The 12,850-nt window shown below is 50.8% G+C and overlaps 1 protein-coding gene across 1 annotated transcript in view; it reads right to left on the bottom strand.

The window, feature by feature from the left end:
• Positions 1 to 1,726: 1,726 nt before the first annotated feature.
• Positions 1,727 to 12,850, bottom strand: part of CCN4 (cellular communication network factor 4) — a 38,598-nt gene continuing 27,474 nt past the window's right edge. The window contains exons 3-5 of the mRNA XM_077847323.1: positions 11,461 to 11,721; positions 7,755 to 7,948; positions 1,727 to 6,115 (exon numbers count right to left, since the gene is read on the bottom strand). Of these exons, the coding sequence (XP_077703449.1) occupies positions 5,816 to 6,115; positions 7,755 to 7,948; positions 11,461 to 11,721 (755 nt within the window). The 3' untranslated portion in view covers positions 1,727 to 5,815. The remainder of the gene's footprint in view (positions 6,116 to 7,754; positions 7,949 to 11,460; positions 11,722 to 12,850) is intronic.

Genomic DNA, 12,850 nt, shown 5'->3' with positions numbered 1-12,850 from the left:
GACTAATGTTTCCTCATTGCTATCAATAAGCCTGCTTTTAGCTGCTTCCTCTCCCTTTAGATGGGACGGACCAAGAAATCCACTTTGTTAGTATTGTGTGAAAACCAAGAGTAGTCCAGTTTAGCACAGAAATCTGGAAACATTCTTTGCAGAATATAATACATCAAAACATACATGGGCTTGGAACCAGCTTTTTCATCTTCTAGGAAGTCATTTTCGGTCAGTTCTATATTGGGAAAGAGCCCAGATTCAGCTGGATCTTAGGCTTCTGAATATGTAAGATGCTTTGGCATTTTCATTTCATCAGGGAGGGGATTGGGAACGTTGGCATGTCTGCCATATGCTTTTTTACCTGCATAGTAAAGTGCTCTGGCCATTTCCCCTAAATCCTATTTTCCCCAAATTTCACCCACCTGTTATCATCAGAAATCTCTCCTGAAATCTACACATTTATCTTACTCTGGGGCATTTATAGGACTCCACGATCTAACTTCCAGTTTTGAAAAAGCTATGCTTCAGGATAGAAGTGTTCTTGGAAAGAATTCATGTGGCAATTATACTTTTATTGGAATTGACTCGCTCCCGACTTTATTATAATAGCATAATGTGTTTGGGGGGTAGTGGATGAGGGGGACTTGACCAGAAGGCATCAAACATGTTTTTCACTCCATGCATTTAGTCATATGCACATCTGTTTACTTAGTCGAGTATGTGCTATGTGCTGCACTGGGTTTGAGAGACAGAAAAATATGGCACCTTTCCTGCCTTAGAGAAGCAGGGTGGTTAATCAAATTATAGCATGTAGCAAAGACATCCAATAAAAAAGTTAAGGGATTAAGTAGCATATGATTAAAGTAAAAAAGCATTCAACTGAACATTGATGACACTTTTTCTTTATATTTGCTGCTGTGAAATAATAATCTAAATAAGTAAAATATACTGACACATATGCAGACTCCAATTTTTACTATACTGCTGCTGATTATCCTCCTTTCATATGGACACTGAAAATCAGCCAGTAATAACTGGTTTTGTTAAGCACTGGCGGTGTGCCAAGCTCTGTTGTAGAATTTTGCACGCCATCTGCATTTTACTCATCCCATCATCACCACCACCAAATAGATATTATCATTTTCTGCAACTCACGACTGAGGAAATTGAGGCTCTGATGAGTTCAGGGAGGAATTCCAGTAAGGAATAGAGTATAAAAAGATCCACTTGACTCCCAAAGTCAGAGCCGTTTCCATTTTATCCCACAACCTTCTTTACACTCCTCTCTATTCCCACTGATTCCTAAGGGAGCTGGTAATACTCACCCTATCCATCGCCGGATGCTTATCCAGCCCCTGACACGTGCCACGCACTCTGCTGGGCCCAGGGCATGCAGTCATATTCCCTGACCTCAAGGTACCCACAACCTAGCTGGAGACGGAGGAAGGTGTTGAATCAGTGAGTGAATGAACCAATAAACGCATGAATGCTAAAGTCTCCATTTTATATTTATGGGCGGTGTCTCCCAGCCTGGACCCACTTGTAGTGCCGATCTTCTGTGAATCCCAGAATTCATACTTCTGAGCTCATCTCCACACTTCTAGCTATTTTTGTTACCATACGTAAAATATCTAGGGCCTACTTTCCACCATCTGCACATTGATTGTACATACTCAACGCCCCATCATTGCGCATCATGACTGAATGTGCGAGAAAATCCACCAAATCCAGGGAGTGATTTTGCTGATGATTTATTGCTTGAAGGAGAAAAGCATAAACGGGGAATTTGAGCAATGATAATCCTTCACATTGAACAAACATGGTCCACACTACACAAATCATGAGAAAAATGAGGGATGTTGTAAAACACGACAGATTGCCCAAGTGCTCTTTTTCCTCTATTGGGAAATTCCAAGACATTCCTTCTTTTGTAATTTTTTAGTCACTTGCAAAAATGGCGGTAGGAATACTTAAATAGGAAGTCACAGTCTGAAAGTAGATATAGACACACACACACACACACACACACACACATATACGTATATGTGCAGAGACACACAGTTGACCATTCCGACCATTCATGAGTCCTAGCTGTGCAGGCTTATTGCAGTTAGTTTGGATCAAAATAAGTCTTTTAAAAATCAGTGATCTAATTCGATATAATAGTCAGAGGCTACATTGCTTCCCCATTATCTCTAACACAGTACAATGTTGATGAAATTATATCAATCATGTCATTCAAATGTGCCTTCTTTGCTCACTCTCTGAATCACTTTGAAATTAACGTTGCAGTTAGTTTATTGTTATTGTTATTGTTTTGTTGTCAGTAAAGCATCTCTTGTACCTTTTGATTGAGGGGGGCATGTTGACTGGGCTTAGTGTCAGGAAAGATGGCTCAGGCGTAAGACTGACCCTGGTTTGCAATCCTGGTCTGCAGTTCACTAGCTGGTAAGACACTGAGCAAATAACATCACCGAGCCCCAGGATCTTATCTCTAAAACGGGGAAATGATTATAATGCCATATCTCACAGGCTTGCTATGAGGAATAAATAAGGCACAGCAGTGAAGCACCTAGCTCTGGCCTGGCACTCAGTGATGCTGCCAAAATGCTGAGGGTAAAGGTGCAACAAGAAGCAGCGGTTTGGTGAATGTGGGTTTCCTCTCTCTCCCCATCTAAGCCCGCCAGAGAAATTTCACTCTCAGCACTAATGTGAATTTCTTCACCAAAGGTTAACAAATCTTTGGCATATCTTTCCCTCGTCTGGGAACATGGAGTTACAGAGGCCTGGAGACCATCGATCTCATCTACTTGGTGCCTCTGCCAAGGAGACACTCTGTTGGGGGTCATTCAGGCTCTGCCTGGAGGCCTCCCCAAGAACAAGGCCCAGTGAAGTAAGCTGGGATTTGGGCTCCGACTTGTTTGGGCTGATTTCTGAGCCTCTTCGAATCTCAAAGCTTTCCACATACAAAATGGGGATGAGAGGCTTATTCACAGTTGTCATGATAATAAGATGGTCTAAAAGTTAGCAAACAGGATGACACCAATCAATAAAGGGACATTTTTGGGGCGCCTGGGTGGCTCAGCAGGTTAAGTGTCTGCCTTTGGCTCAAGGCGTGGTCCCGGGGTCCTGGATGGAGTCCCATATTGGGCTCCCTGTGAGGACCCTGCTTCTCCCTCTGCCTGTGTCTCTGCCTCCCTCCCTATGTCTCTCATGAGTAAATAAATAAAATCTTTTTAAAAAGTAATAAAGGGACATTTTTGCCTTGTGACTATTATTCTTAACTTTTACAGAAGTAGAGTCACACCACTGCAGAGTGATTGTGGCTGCTAGAAAGATCTTCCTTATATTGGTCCCAAACCTCCTGCCCCTTGACTTCAAAACATGGAGCTAAGACTTCCCCCGCAAAGGACAGATCCGTTTCTCAAAATGAATACCAACTGGGACCACCCCGGCCCAGTCACTCCCAGGGTAATCCCAGATTCCTCCCACCCAGCTTCCTAGGATCTTGGAAGCTATGCTTCCAAATTGGGATGCAAACTCAGTAAGAACCCAGGAGCTCCTGGGTTTCTGCTGAATATCAAATGCAGTTAGCTGTCATCTGGTCCTCGTCATTTATAGACTTCAGGTAATTTCACTTCTAGGAAATCTAGCATAGATCCACACACGGGCTTATAGAAGAGCCTATTCTTGGGCTGAATGCTCTTTACACAGGAATTTTTTTTCAATGAAAATATACATTTCTTTAAATATTAAATGTCTCATTCCCTATGGCACTTAAAATCAGACTTGGCTGATGGGAATTAGATTGGCACCTATCTTTGGAAGAAGAGCGCCTCTGAGTAAAAGTAGGAAACCATACACAGCTTCTTTTATTCATCAAACGCATGTTGAGCACCACTGTATGCCTTGTTCTGGGCCAGACACATGGGAGGATATAGTCAGGAGGGCACATTTCCAGTCCTCTTGTCCTATTCTAGAATCCCTTTGCACACCACACAGAATTCCCCCAGGAAGAGCCCACGCATCTCTCATCTGCAGGGTGGGTAGACAAAAATCATCTTTTAAATGCACGATGAGAGCTGCTTCTGATGTGAGGGAGGGGAGGATCCACAGGAGATTTGTGGGTTTTTGTCTAACCCATATATTTCTGGATGCTGGCGCACCTAAATTATCTGAAAGTCAGATCCTCTTCTCTTGGGAAAAGAGCCAGAGACACAGTAAAAAGAGTGACAAACAAGAGTGGAAAGTCAGTTGTGCGACATTATTTTCCTGCTTGACACGTTTGGAAGCTCTAAGAGTAGGGACCATACGGTGGGTTAGAAAGTCAGCCCAACTTGGGTTAGAATCCCCACTTGCCCGGTCACCAGCCGAGTGGCTTTGGTCAAGGCTCCATACCGCTCTGAGCTTCCATCGCACATTTGTAAGAACAGAAGTAATAACAGGTGCTTTTCAACATGATTGCAACGTTTCTCCACGAGCTAATGCGTGTGAAGCACTGAGAATGATGTCTGGTACACAAAAGGTACTAAATAAAAGAATTACAACAGTAAATATTTATATGCTACTAATAAGATAAATAATAACCTCATTTCCACTCATCACAACTTTCTGGTCTTTTTAGGCTCCAACCCCTTTTGTCTTTTAATCCCTGTTAAATATGTTTCTGTTTCTAAATAACTGGTGAGCCTCTGTCTTCACACTAGAACTGGGTCGACTGGGTCGACAGACCCGAAGTCTGTAGAAAGTGTCCGAGGTGTCCTGGGCCTGGGATGTGACCCGACCCTGCTGTCCCAGGGTGATGCCGAGTGGATCCACTTCTTGGTTTGACACACATACAGCCTGCAACCTGGTTCGTTATTTCTAGTGGGTCTGGCCTGGACAACAGCTGGGTCTCCAAAAGCTCTGTAAGAGCAGAGGAATGTCCCTGGATGCCATGCTCCAGGGTCAGATGGACCATCCTAGGGTCTTCATCAACTCCCATGAACCCCCAAACAGGGGAAGGATCTGGATGAGCGGCAGAGCTGGCCAGTGGCCGGGTGCCCTGTTGGCCAGCAGCAGACCCATGCTAGGGTCCCTCACTTCTTCTGAAATTTGGCTGACCCTGCTCTGACCCTGGAGTATTGACGGGAAGCTTTTCCCATGAATAAGAATGAAAGTTATCAAATTGCATTTGTGAGCGGAACGAACTCAATTTGTACCCTTTATAGTGCAGGGATGAACCACGAAGCCTGGGCTAATGAACACAATTTTCTGCCAAAAATCAAAACCAGGCAACCATTCACATCACTTGGCAAATATTTGGTGACCTTAGGGTGCACAGATCCTTGGAATCAGAGATGCTTGGGTGTGCTGTGGTCAGAACTGTCGATTAACGTGCCCCTTGGCACGGCCCAGACTGTTCCAGTATCCTAGATCCCATATGTCCTTCCGAATGGAGCCGAAGAGTCTTGTGGTTTGGCATCTAGAACGCGAATGAGTGATACTAAAGGCCTAGCTGATTCTGCTCCTCGGGACTCAGGCGACATCCAGCAGGATTTCCAGTGACTTGGACAGGCGTGGGTTTTGTCCAGAGCAGCTGGAGACAAGCACTTTCTCTGGAACATATGCAGAATGCTGCTAAGGTGGGGCCTTATAGTCTGGGCCCCAGCAGCACCGTAATGGGTCATTCGGGGGGTTGGAGACAGGACAGGGGGCCAAGGATCTGGATCAGAATGGTTGAAGTCAGTGGAAAGTGGACAGAGAAGGCTCAGCGGTGGGCCTCGGAGGACTGGCTGCTTTGCAAACGCTGGGCCAGGCCCCACCCCCTGTGTTTTGTGCCTGCCTAATCGGCAATTTCTGAGAAGTCCGGGTAGGATTCTAAGTCAGCAAAGATATCGTTGGGATTCCTACAACTCAGGTTGCAAAAGCAAGCATTAATCCACAGGATCTGGCGCGAGAAGCCGGGCCCATCGGGACACTGGAAGGAGACATCGATGGTCTTGGACTTGTAGGGGATGCAGCACCTGTCGTCCGTGCAGACCCCGCAGTACTTCGGCCGGTAGGAGCGCGTGCTGCTGCAGCCGGCGAGGGTGAAGTTCATGGGTGCCTCTGGCTGGTACACGGCCAAACACTTCTTCCCTTCCTGTGGCAGAGGAGGTTTCAGTTGGGATGCTCAGAGGGTGAACAGCCACCTCCCCTCCATCCAAGCCTTCAATTATCCCTTTACACTTACCATGCGAGACACCCCAACTTTCCTTCAGGGCCGCGGCATCTTCAAGCTCGGAGGGAGCTCCCCAAACGCGGTGCCCCCCAGCCACACTACAAAGGAGTAACTGCAGACCTCACAGGGCACTGCTCTGCCTAGGTGGTTCCTCGCACCCCGCAATGTCCTCTTGCCTACATTTTCTGCCTTGACAATGCCCAGGCCTCTGTCCCAGTCTTACCAACACAGATGCCTGGGTGGCTTCTCCAGTCCACCAAGCGTCCCAACTAGTGAGTGGCACAGCCATGACGGGGCTCCATGATTGGGAGATGTGCCTTCCCTAACCTGCTCCTCCTTCTCCACCTCCCCTCACCCCAAAACCTCTCACACTCACCCTCCTCATGCAACTTGTTCAATCAGAGTGCATTCTGTAGAGCTAGCTCTGTCTCTCCAGGAGGATACAGGCCCATCAAGAGCAAGGCCCTTTCTGCAACTCTACAATCTTTCTGTGCCTGGTACCCAGTAGGCACTCACTAAACCCATTGCTCAAATGGCTCTACTATGTACCGGTGCCACCAGCACTGGGGGTAGAGCAGATCCAGGCTACATGGGGCCTGAGGCTCAAACAGTTTGAGGAGCCAGCTCAGGTTCATGAAAACAAACCCAACATTGGAGTGGGAAGCATAGGCCAACAGCCAGGACTTGAGTTGGCTTTGAGGTAGACCCACATCTACCTCGTGTGTCCCAGTCATTCACCCGGCTTAGGACCCTTTTGCTCCTATTTTTCCCACTGCTGGGGACTTTTCCATCCATGCTCTTACATCTGCACCAAGCACCAAGAGGGCCAGCACAGCAGAGGTCACTGATCAGAGAGGGAGCCGAAGAGAGAAGGGAAGAAGGAGAAGGAGGAGATGGAAGGATCCAGTTGGCTGGGACAGAGATACTCGGAGAAGGGGCAGGGGACAGCAAGCGAGGAAGACTCATGGGAAGCTGAGCTGTCTTGTCTACCAGGCACCCCTCTCCTCAGCAACCCCAAGAAACCATCAGTGCTCCAAAAATGGAGTCAGCACTGAGTTTGTCTTTTCTTTTCTGTGCAAAGCATATGACCGGTCCCGAGACAGAAGCAAGGGGGCCTTGAGACAGGCAACTCGGACCCATCTCTGACTACGATATGCTGGATCCTCTGTTTTATGATCTTGGACTCTCCGAAGCTGGAGGAGATGTCTGAGACCCAGCCCACGTTTTACCGATGGGGGGCCTGGGGCTCAGAGATGTGGAGATTGGCCACCGTCCAGTGCAGTCAGCGGCAGTCGGGCATTGGACCCCAGCTGTCCTGAGCCCTATTTAAAGCTCCCCGACTGGCCAGCGCATCTGTGACCTCTGTACCTGTGGGTGTGGATGGGGACAGGAGCAGACGGGGGTGACAGTCAGCGGGGGGGTCCCTCAGCATCACCACAGGAGAGCGCTTCGTCCCATTTTACAAATGGCCCCAACAGGGACATTCAGGGACCAGGTTTCAAGCTGGGCCCATCCGTCGGTAAGTCCAACATGCCTACCCCACCCCGGAAGGCAGACTGACCTTGATGTGTAGACGGATGTCCACGTCACAGGGCCGCAGGTTGCAGAGGCGGCTCTCTTGCTCAGGCCAGCACCGGCTGTTGGCGTTGGAGATGCGCGTAGAGACCCCCAGGCCGCAAGTGGTGGAGCAGGGGCTCCAGGGGCTCGTGTAGGCGATGCAGTTCCTATGCCAGGGCTCCACCTCACCTGTGGCCGCTGTGGATAGGGACCAGACTCCCCGTGAGTTTCCAGCCACTGTCAGCCACTTTCTTCCCCACCTTCAGCACACACAGGGTCAGGGATCCTGAAGCCCCAATAGGAGGCAGGTGGGCTGTCCCCATCCCCAAAAGGGCAGGTTAGCTTCTAAGCAGCATGGGTTCCCCAGGGAGAGGAGGCCTCTACTTCTCCAGAGGAAAGACCATCTTTACAGACAGGTGGACCAGAGTGAAAATCCTGCTCGACCACCTATAAGCTGTATGGTTCCAGATAACTCCCTCCTGGGCCTCAGTGTCCTCGCTGGAACGAAACATCTGTCTTCCACGGCTGGTGTGACAATGAAAGGACCTGTTTATTGAGTATATAACAGGCATCTGCAAAGGTGCTAGGATTTGAAGAGGGGAAGGTACTGTCCCTGCCCCTGTAGAGCTCAAGTTTATTTGGAGAAAATCCGAGGGAGTGTCTATACTCTAGTACCTGATACCTAACCTGGGTGATGCTGAGGGCTTGATGGTTAAGGACACACACAAGCTTTAGGGTCATGTTGCCTGGGTTCAACTCTGAGCACCACCATTTAGTAGCTGGGCAACTTCCAATAGCCCCCAGCTCCATGCCTCAGTCTTCCCACCTGCAAGGGGGGGTTGGCAAGAGCATCTCCCTCTGAAGGCTGTGGACGGAAGAGATGGGTTCACGCACATGAAAGCCGCAAGCCATCCCTGGTGTTTAGTAAGTCCTCGGGCCTTGCATGGTTTTTTGACCGTCAACTAAGCACCAAGTCTTGGATGATTCTATTACTATACATGTCCCAGCTTCTAGAATGTGGCGAGTGCTCAAGTATTCTCTGAGTAATGGAAACATGGATGGAGCTACAGATAGAGGCAGGTAAAAAGCCAGTAAGACAAGGGACAGATCCCACAGAAAGATGGCACAAGACACCTAAGGGAAGGATCCAAACAGGACGCCAGGCCTACCCTGACACACATGCACACATGCACGCAGGCAGGCAGGCCGGCAGGCGCACCTGGGAGACAGAGAAAGGAAGAGGGAGAGGAGGAAAAACAGATGGTAGGGCAGGGGAGAAGGAAGGGGGGGCAGGGAAGTAATGGGGGAGGGGCAGAGAGGAGGAAAGAGTAAAGTAGGAAAGAAGAGACACCTAATAGAATCCAAAGGAGGACGGAAGGGGATGGGTCAGCGCTGGATCACCTGCGCCCCCAAGTTAGCAGGTGTGCAGGGAACAGGGGTAGGTGAAGGCCGAAATGAGTGGGTGGGAGAGGGCAGCTCTGAGAGGAGAAAACAGGGCAGAGGAGAGCGGGGCTGGGATGAGCTGGCGGGGGGGGGGGGGGGGGGGGGCGGTGTGAGCCTGGAGGAGGGAGGGATTTGCCTAGGAGGATAAAAGGGCTTTGGTTTCTGGGTCGCCCACTCGCAGGTGGGGGCTCTGCTTGTACTGGGTCAGAATGGGGTCACTGGGCCAAGTACAATCTGAGGACAGTCACTGCCCCATCCCCCGTGACCCTCGAGTGGCTTTGCCAGTTGGGGGGTGTGGTGGACCTGCTGCCTTGGGGACAGAGCTTTCCTTGCCACCCCCTCCGTGGACACGGGATTGCTTCTTCATGGGGCCGGCTCAGCCCCTGGGGGCCACCCAAGTGCCTCTGGAGAGGCTGTGCACCCCTGAACTGTGGGGAGGGGCAGGACCACCCTCCTCCCTGGCCTGGGCAGACCCACTGCGTACACAGAGCCTGGGGGCAGGTCTCCTTGCACCCCTTCCTTTCCTGAAACACTTCTTCACTTGGCTTCTGCACAACCTCTTTCTCCTGCTGCCATCCTGCCTCTTGGATTCATCTTTCTCAGCTTTTTTCTCTCCCTCACCTTAAATGGTGGTGTCTCCAGGGCCATACTTGTGGCTCTCCTCCCGGTGATTTTGTTCCCCCAGGGTACAAATGGCAACATCTGGAGGTATTTTGGGTTGTTACTACTTGGAGGGCAGATGCCACTGGCATCTAAGTAGGTAAAGGCCAGGGGTGCTGCTAAACACCCCACGATGCACAGGGCAGCCCTCCCCACAGAGTCTTCTCTGGTTTGAGATGTTGCCTATACCAAGGCCGAGAAACACTGCTCTACAGGGTCTCCCTGAGCAATCTCACACACTTATAATTAAAAAAAAAAATTACCAGTACCCTTAGAACTCCCAAACTCCATTGCTATCTCTTTACTCTTTCATGTCCACTTTCCTTCTAGAACTATCCTCATTGCTCCTGGTTTTCCTCTTCCATTCCCCACCTTCTGTCTCTATTACCCCTCAAATGTTAGCCCTCCCAGAACTCTGTTGCACTCTACCTATCATCCCTGGGCCATCCTACTCACCATCAGCAGCCCCAGGTGCATGACTTCCAGACTTCTCTCTGACCCACCTCCCCCTCCAATGCTTTCCCATTGGATGCTCCTCTGAGTGATGCCGGGGCAGGGGCCCTGACCTCAAACTCAACCTGTTTCAAACAATGCAGATGTCCTTCACCCCCATCTTGTGCTCCTCTTGTTTTCTCTCCCAGGTCATGATGAGCCCTGGGAATCACTGTCTACCCTTTTCTCTCCTTTACTCTATGCAGTGGATTAATGCTATGACCTCAGTTTTACTCCTCATCCAGTGCCTCTAGCATCTGTCCCTTCCTTGTCACCTCCACTGCCACTTCCCTAGATCAGATCCTCATGGCCCAACCACCCACCCACCCATCCATCCATCCACTTATCCATCCATTTGTCCACCCATTCATCTGCCCATCCATCCATCCATCCATCCATCCATCCATCCATCCATCCACCAACCATTCATTTGCCCGTCCATCATCCATCCATTCATCCATCCATCCATTCACCTGCACATCCCTATCCACTCATCCATCTATCTGCCCATCCATTCACCTGCCCATCCATCATCCATCTATCCATCTATCCATCTATCCATCCATCCATCCATCCATCTGCCTATCCATCAATATGACGAGCACTGATTTGGTATCTCCTAAGTGGCTGGTGTTGGGCTACTCCAGTAAGTGGTGGTAAAACAAATGGGCCTGTCCCTGTCCTCCCTTTCCAGGGCTTCGTCTGGCCTGGTTTACCTGGATATAGCCTCACCTGTCCACCTATCCTCCACAGTAAGGAGGAAAGCACCTATTCCCTCTCCCACCTTGCACCTTGCTTCCCCTCCTCTGCGACCTGCACATTCACCCTTCTGGCATCTCCCCACCCCTCCCCCACTGCCTAATCCCTTAAGTAGGATAACAATGAATCCCACGTATCTGGCTTTGTTCTTTATAAAGCTCTTCCTCATTTTGTGTTGGGAAGACCTCATAGAACAGTTGGAGTAGATGGAGAAATAGGGTCCCTTAGGGCAGGTAGCTTTGCCAAGGTCACCAGCTAGGCGGTGGTGGTCTGGGGGCTGGGACTCATCCTATGAGGCAATCACAGGGGGTCAAGGCCCTGCCCTCCCCCCTCTCCACCCCATCCCCCACACCCACCGAGAGCACCAGTGTGGCGCTGTGCTGTCTTGCGTGGCCTCCTGGCATCGTGGTCGCACACCCACTGCTGGCAGCAGCGGCCAGGGATGCTCACTCTCCGGGGGCGATGGCACCAGAGGCGCGGAGGGCGTGCACGCAGGCACAGGGGTGTGCAGCCCACCGCACCGTCCACACACGTGCAGTTGTACTTGCAGTTGGGCTGGAAGGACTGGCCATTGGTGTAGCGCACCCCGTCCAGGACGCAGCCCACGCCGACCACCTCTGCAAACACACGCGCCGCTCGGGTCAGGGCCAGGGACACGGTGCCCGCACAGGGACACCTCCCACCTCTGGACCTGGCCCAGACCCTGGAAGCACCCACCGTGGGGCACAGGGGTGCAGGCAGGACCAAGCAGGGCCCAGCCAGCCTCTGGGAGTGTGGGGAGACTTGAGCGTGGGCAGTGTGGGAGTGTAGGGTAGAGCTCAGCCACCACCCATCAAGTGACCCCCAGGCCCAGACTGGCAGGGGTGAGAAGATAAAGCGTGTTCAAGCCACTAGTCTTGTCCTACCCCCGGCACATGGCACAGAGCTCAGTACTGACAGATACCCCCAGGGCCATGGTTCTGAGAGGCCCAGCATAAAAGCAATCAGAATACTTAGGAACAAAGATTCCATTCATTCGGTACATATATTTATGGAAGGTTCTAGGCACTGGAGATTCAGTGGTGGACAAGATAGACAAAACTATGCCCTCATGGAGCTTCCATTGTGGGGGAGTGGGGCAGAGGAAAGATGAACAGATCATAGAGTGGTGAAGGATACCAGTGCCAAGGAGAACCACAAAGAGGAGGGGCTGCCGGGAGTGGGGGCCAGTTGGTGATTAAGGCGGGCACCTCACCCAGCTGATGCCACTTCAGCCAAGGCGGAAGGAGGTGAGGAGGTTAGCTAGCACTGGTGTTGGGTGGTGAGGAGGGGGATCTTCCAGGCAGAGAGGGGCTGTGGGTATAAAGGCCCAGGTGGGAGCAGGCCTGGGAGGTTGGGGGGCGATGGGAGATGAGGTGAGAGAGGGCTTCCTTGGTGGCTCAGAGGAAGGCGCAAAGCTGTTGGCACCCAGACCCACAGTGTGGGCTCAACAAGTAACTGTTGATTCAACTATAGGAATCATGCTTCCCTAGAGCATATGACATGCTGCACAGAACAGGGGGTTAGACAGTGTCAGGAGGCCACCCCCTAATGCAGGCGAGAGGTGGCCATGCTTGGAGCCTAGAGGGCCCAGGAACCCTGAGGAGGGCTCAGCTTCTGGGTATGTTTGGAAAGAACGGCTGCCTGATGGGACGTGGGAAGCAGAGGAGAGGAGTCAGGAGCGACTCTGCATTCTATGACCTGAGCCCTGGCAGGGAAGAGATGGCT

This window comes from Canis aureus, chromosome 14 (genome assembly GCF_053574225.1).
Source record: "Canis aureus isolate CA01 chromosome 14, VMU_Caureus_v.1.0, whole genome shotgun sequence".
In the NCBI taxonomy this organism is placed as follows: domain Eukaryota; kingdom Metazoa; phylum Chordata; class Mammalia; order Carnivora; family Canidae; genus Canis; species Canis aureus.
This window is presented reverse-complemented; position numbering and strand designations above follow the sequence as displayed.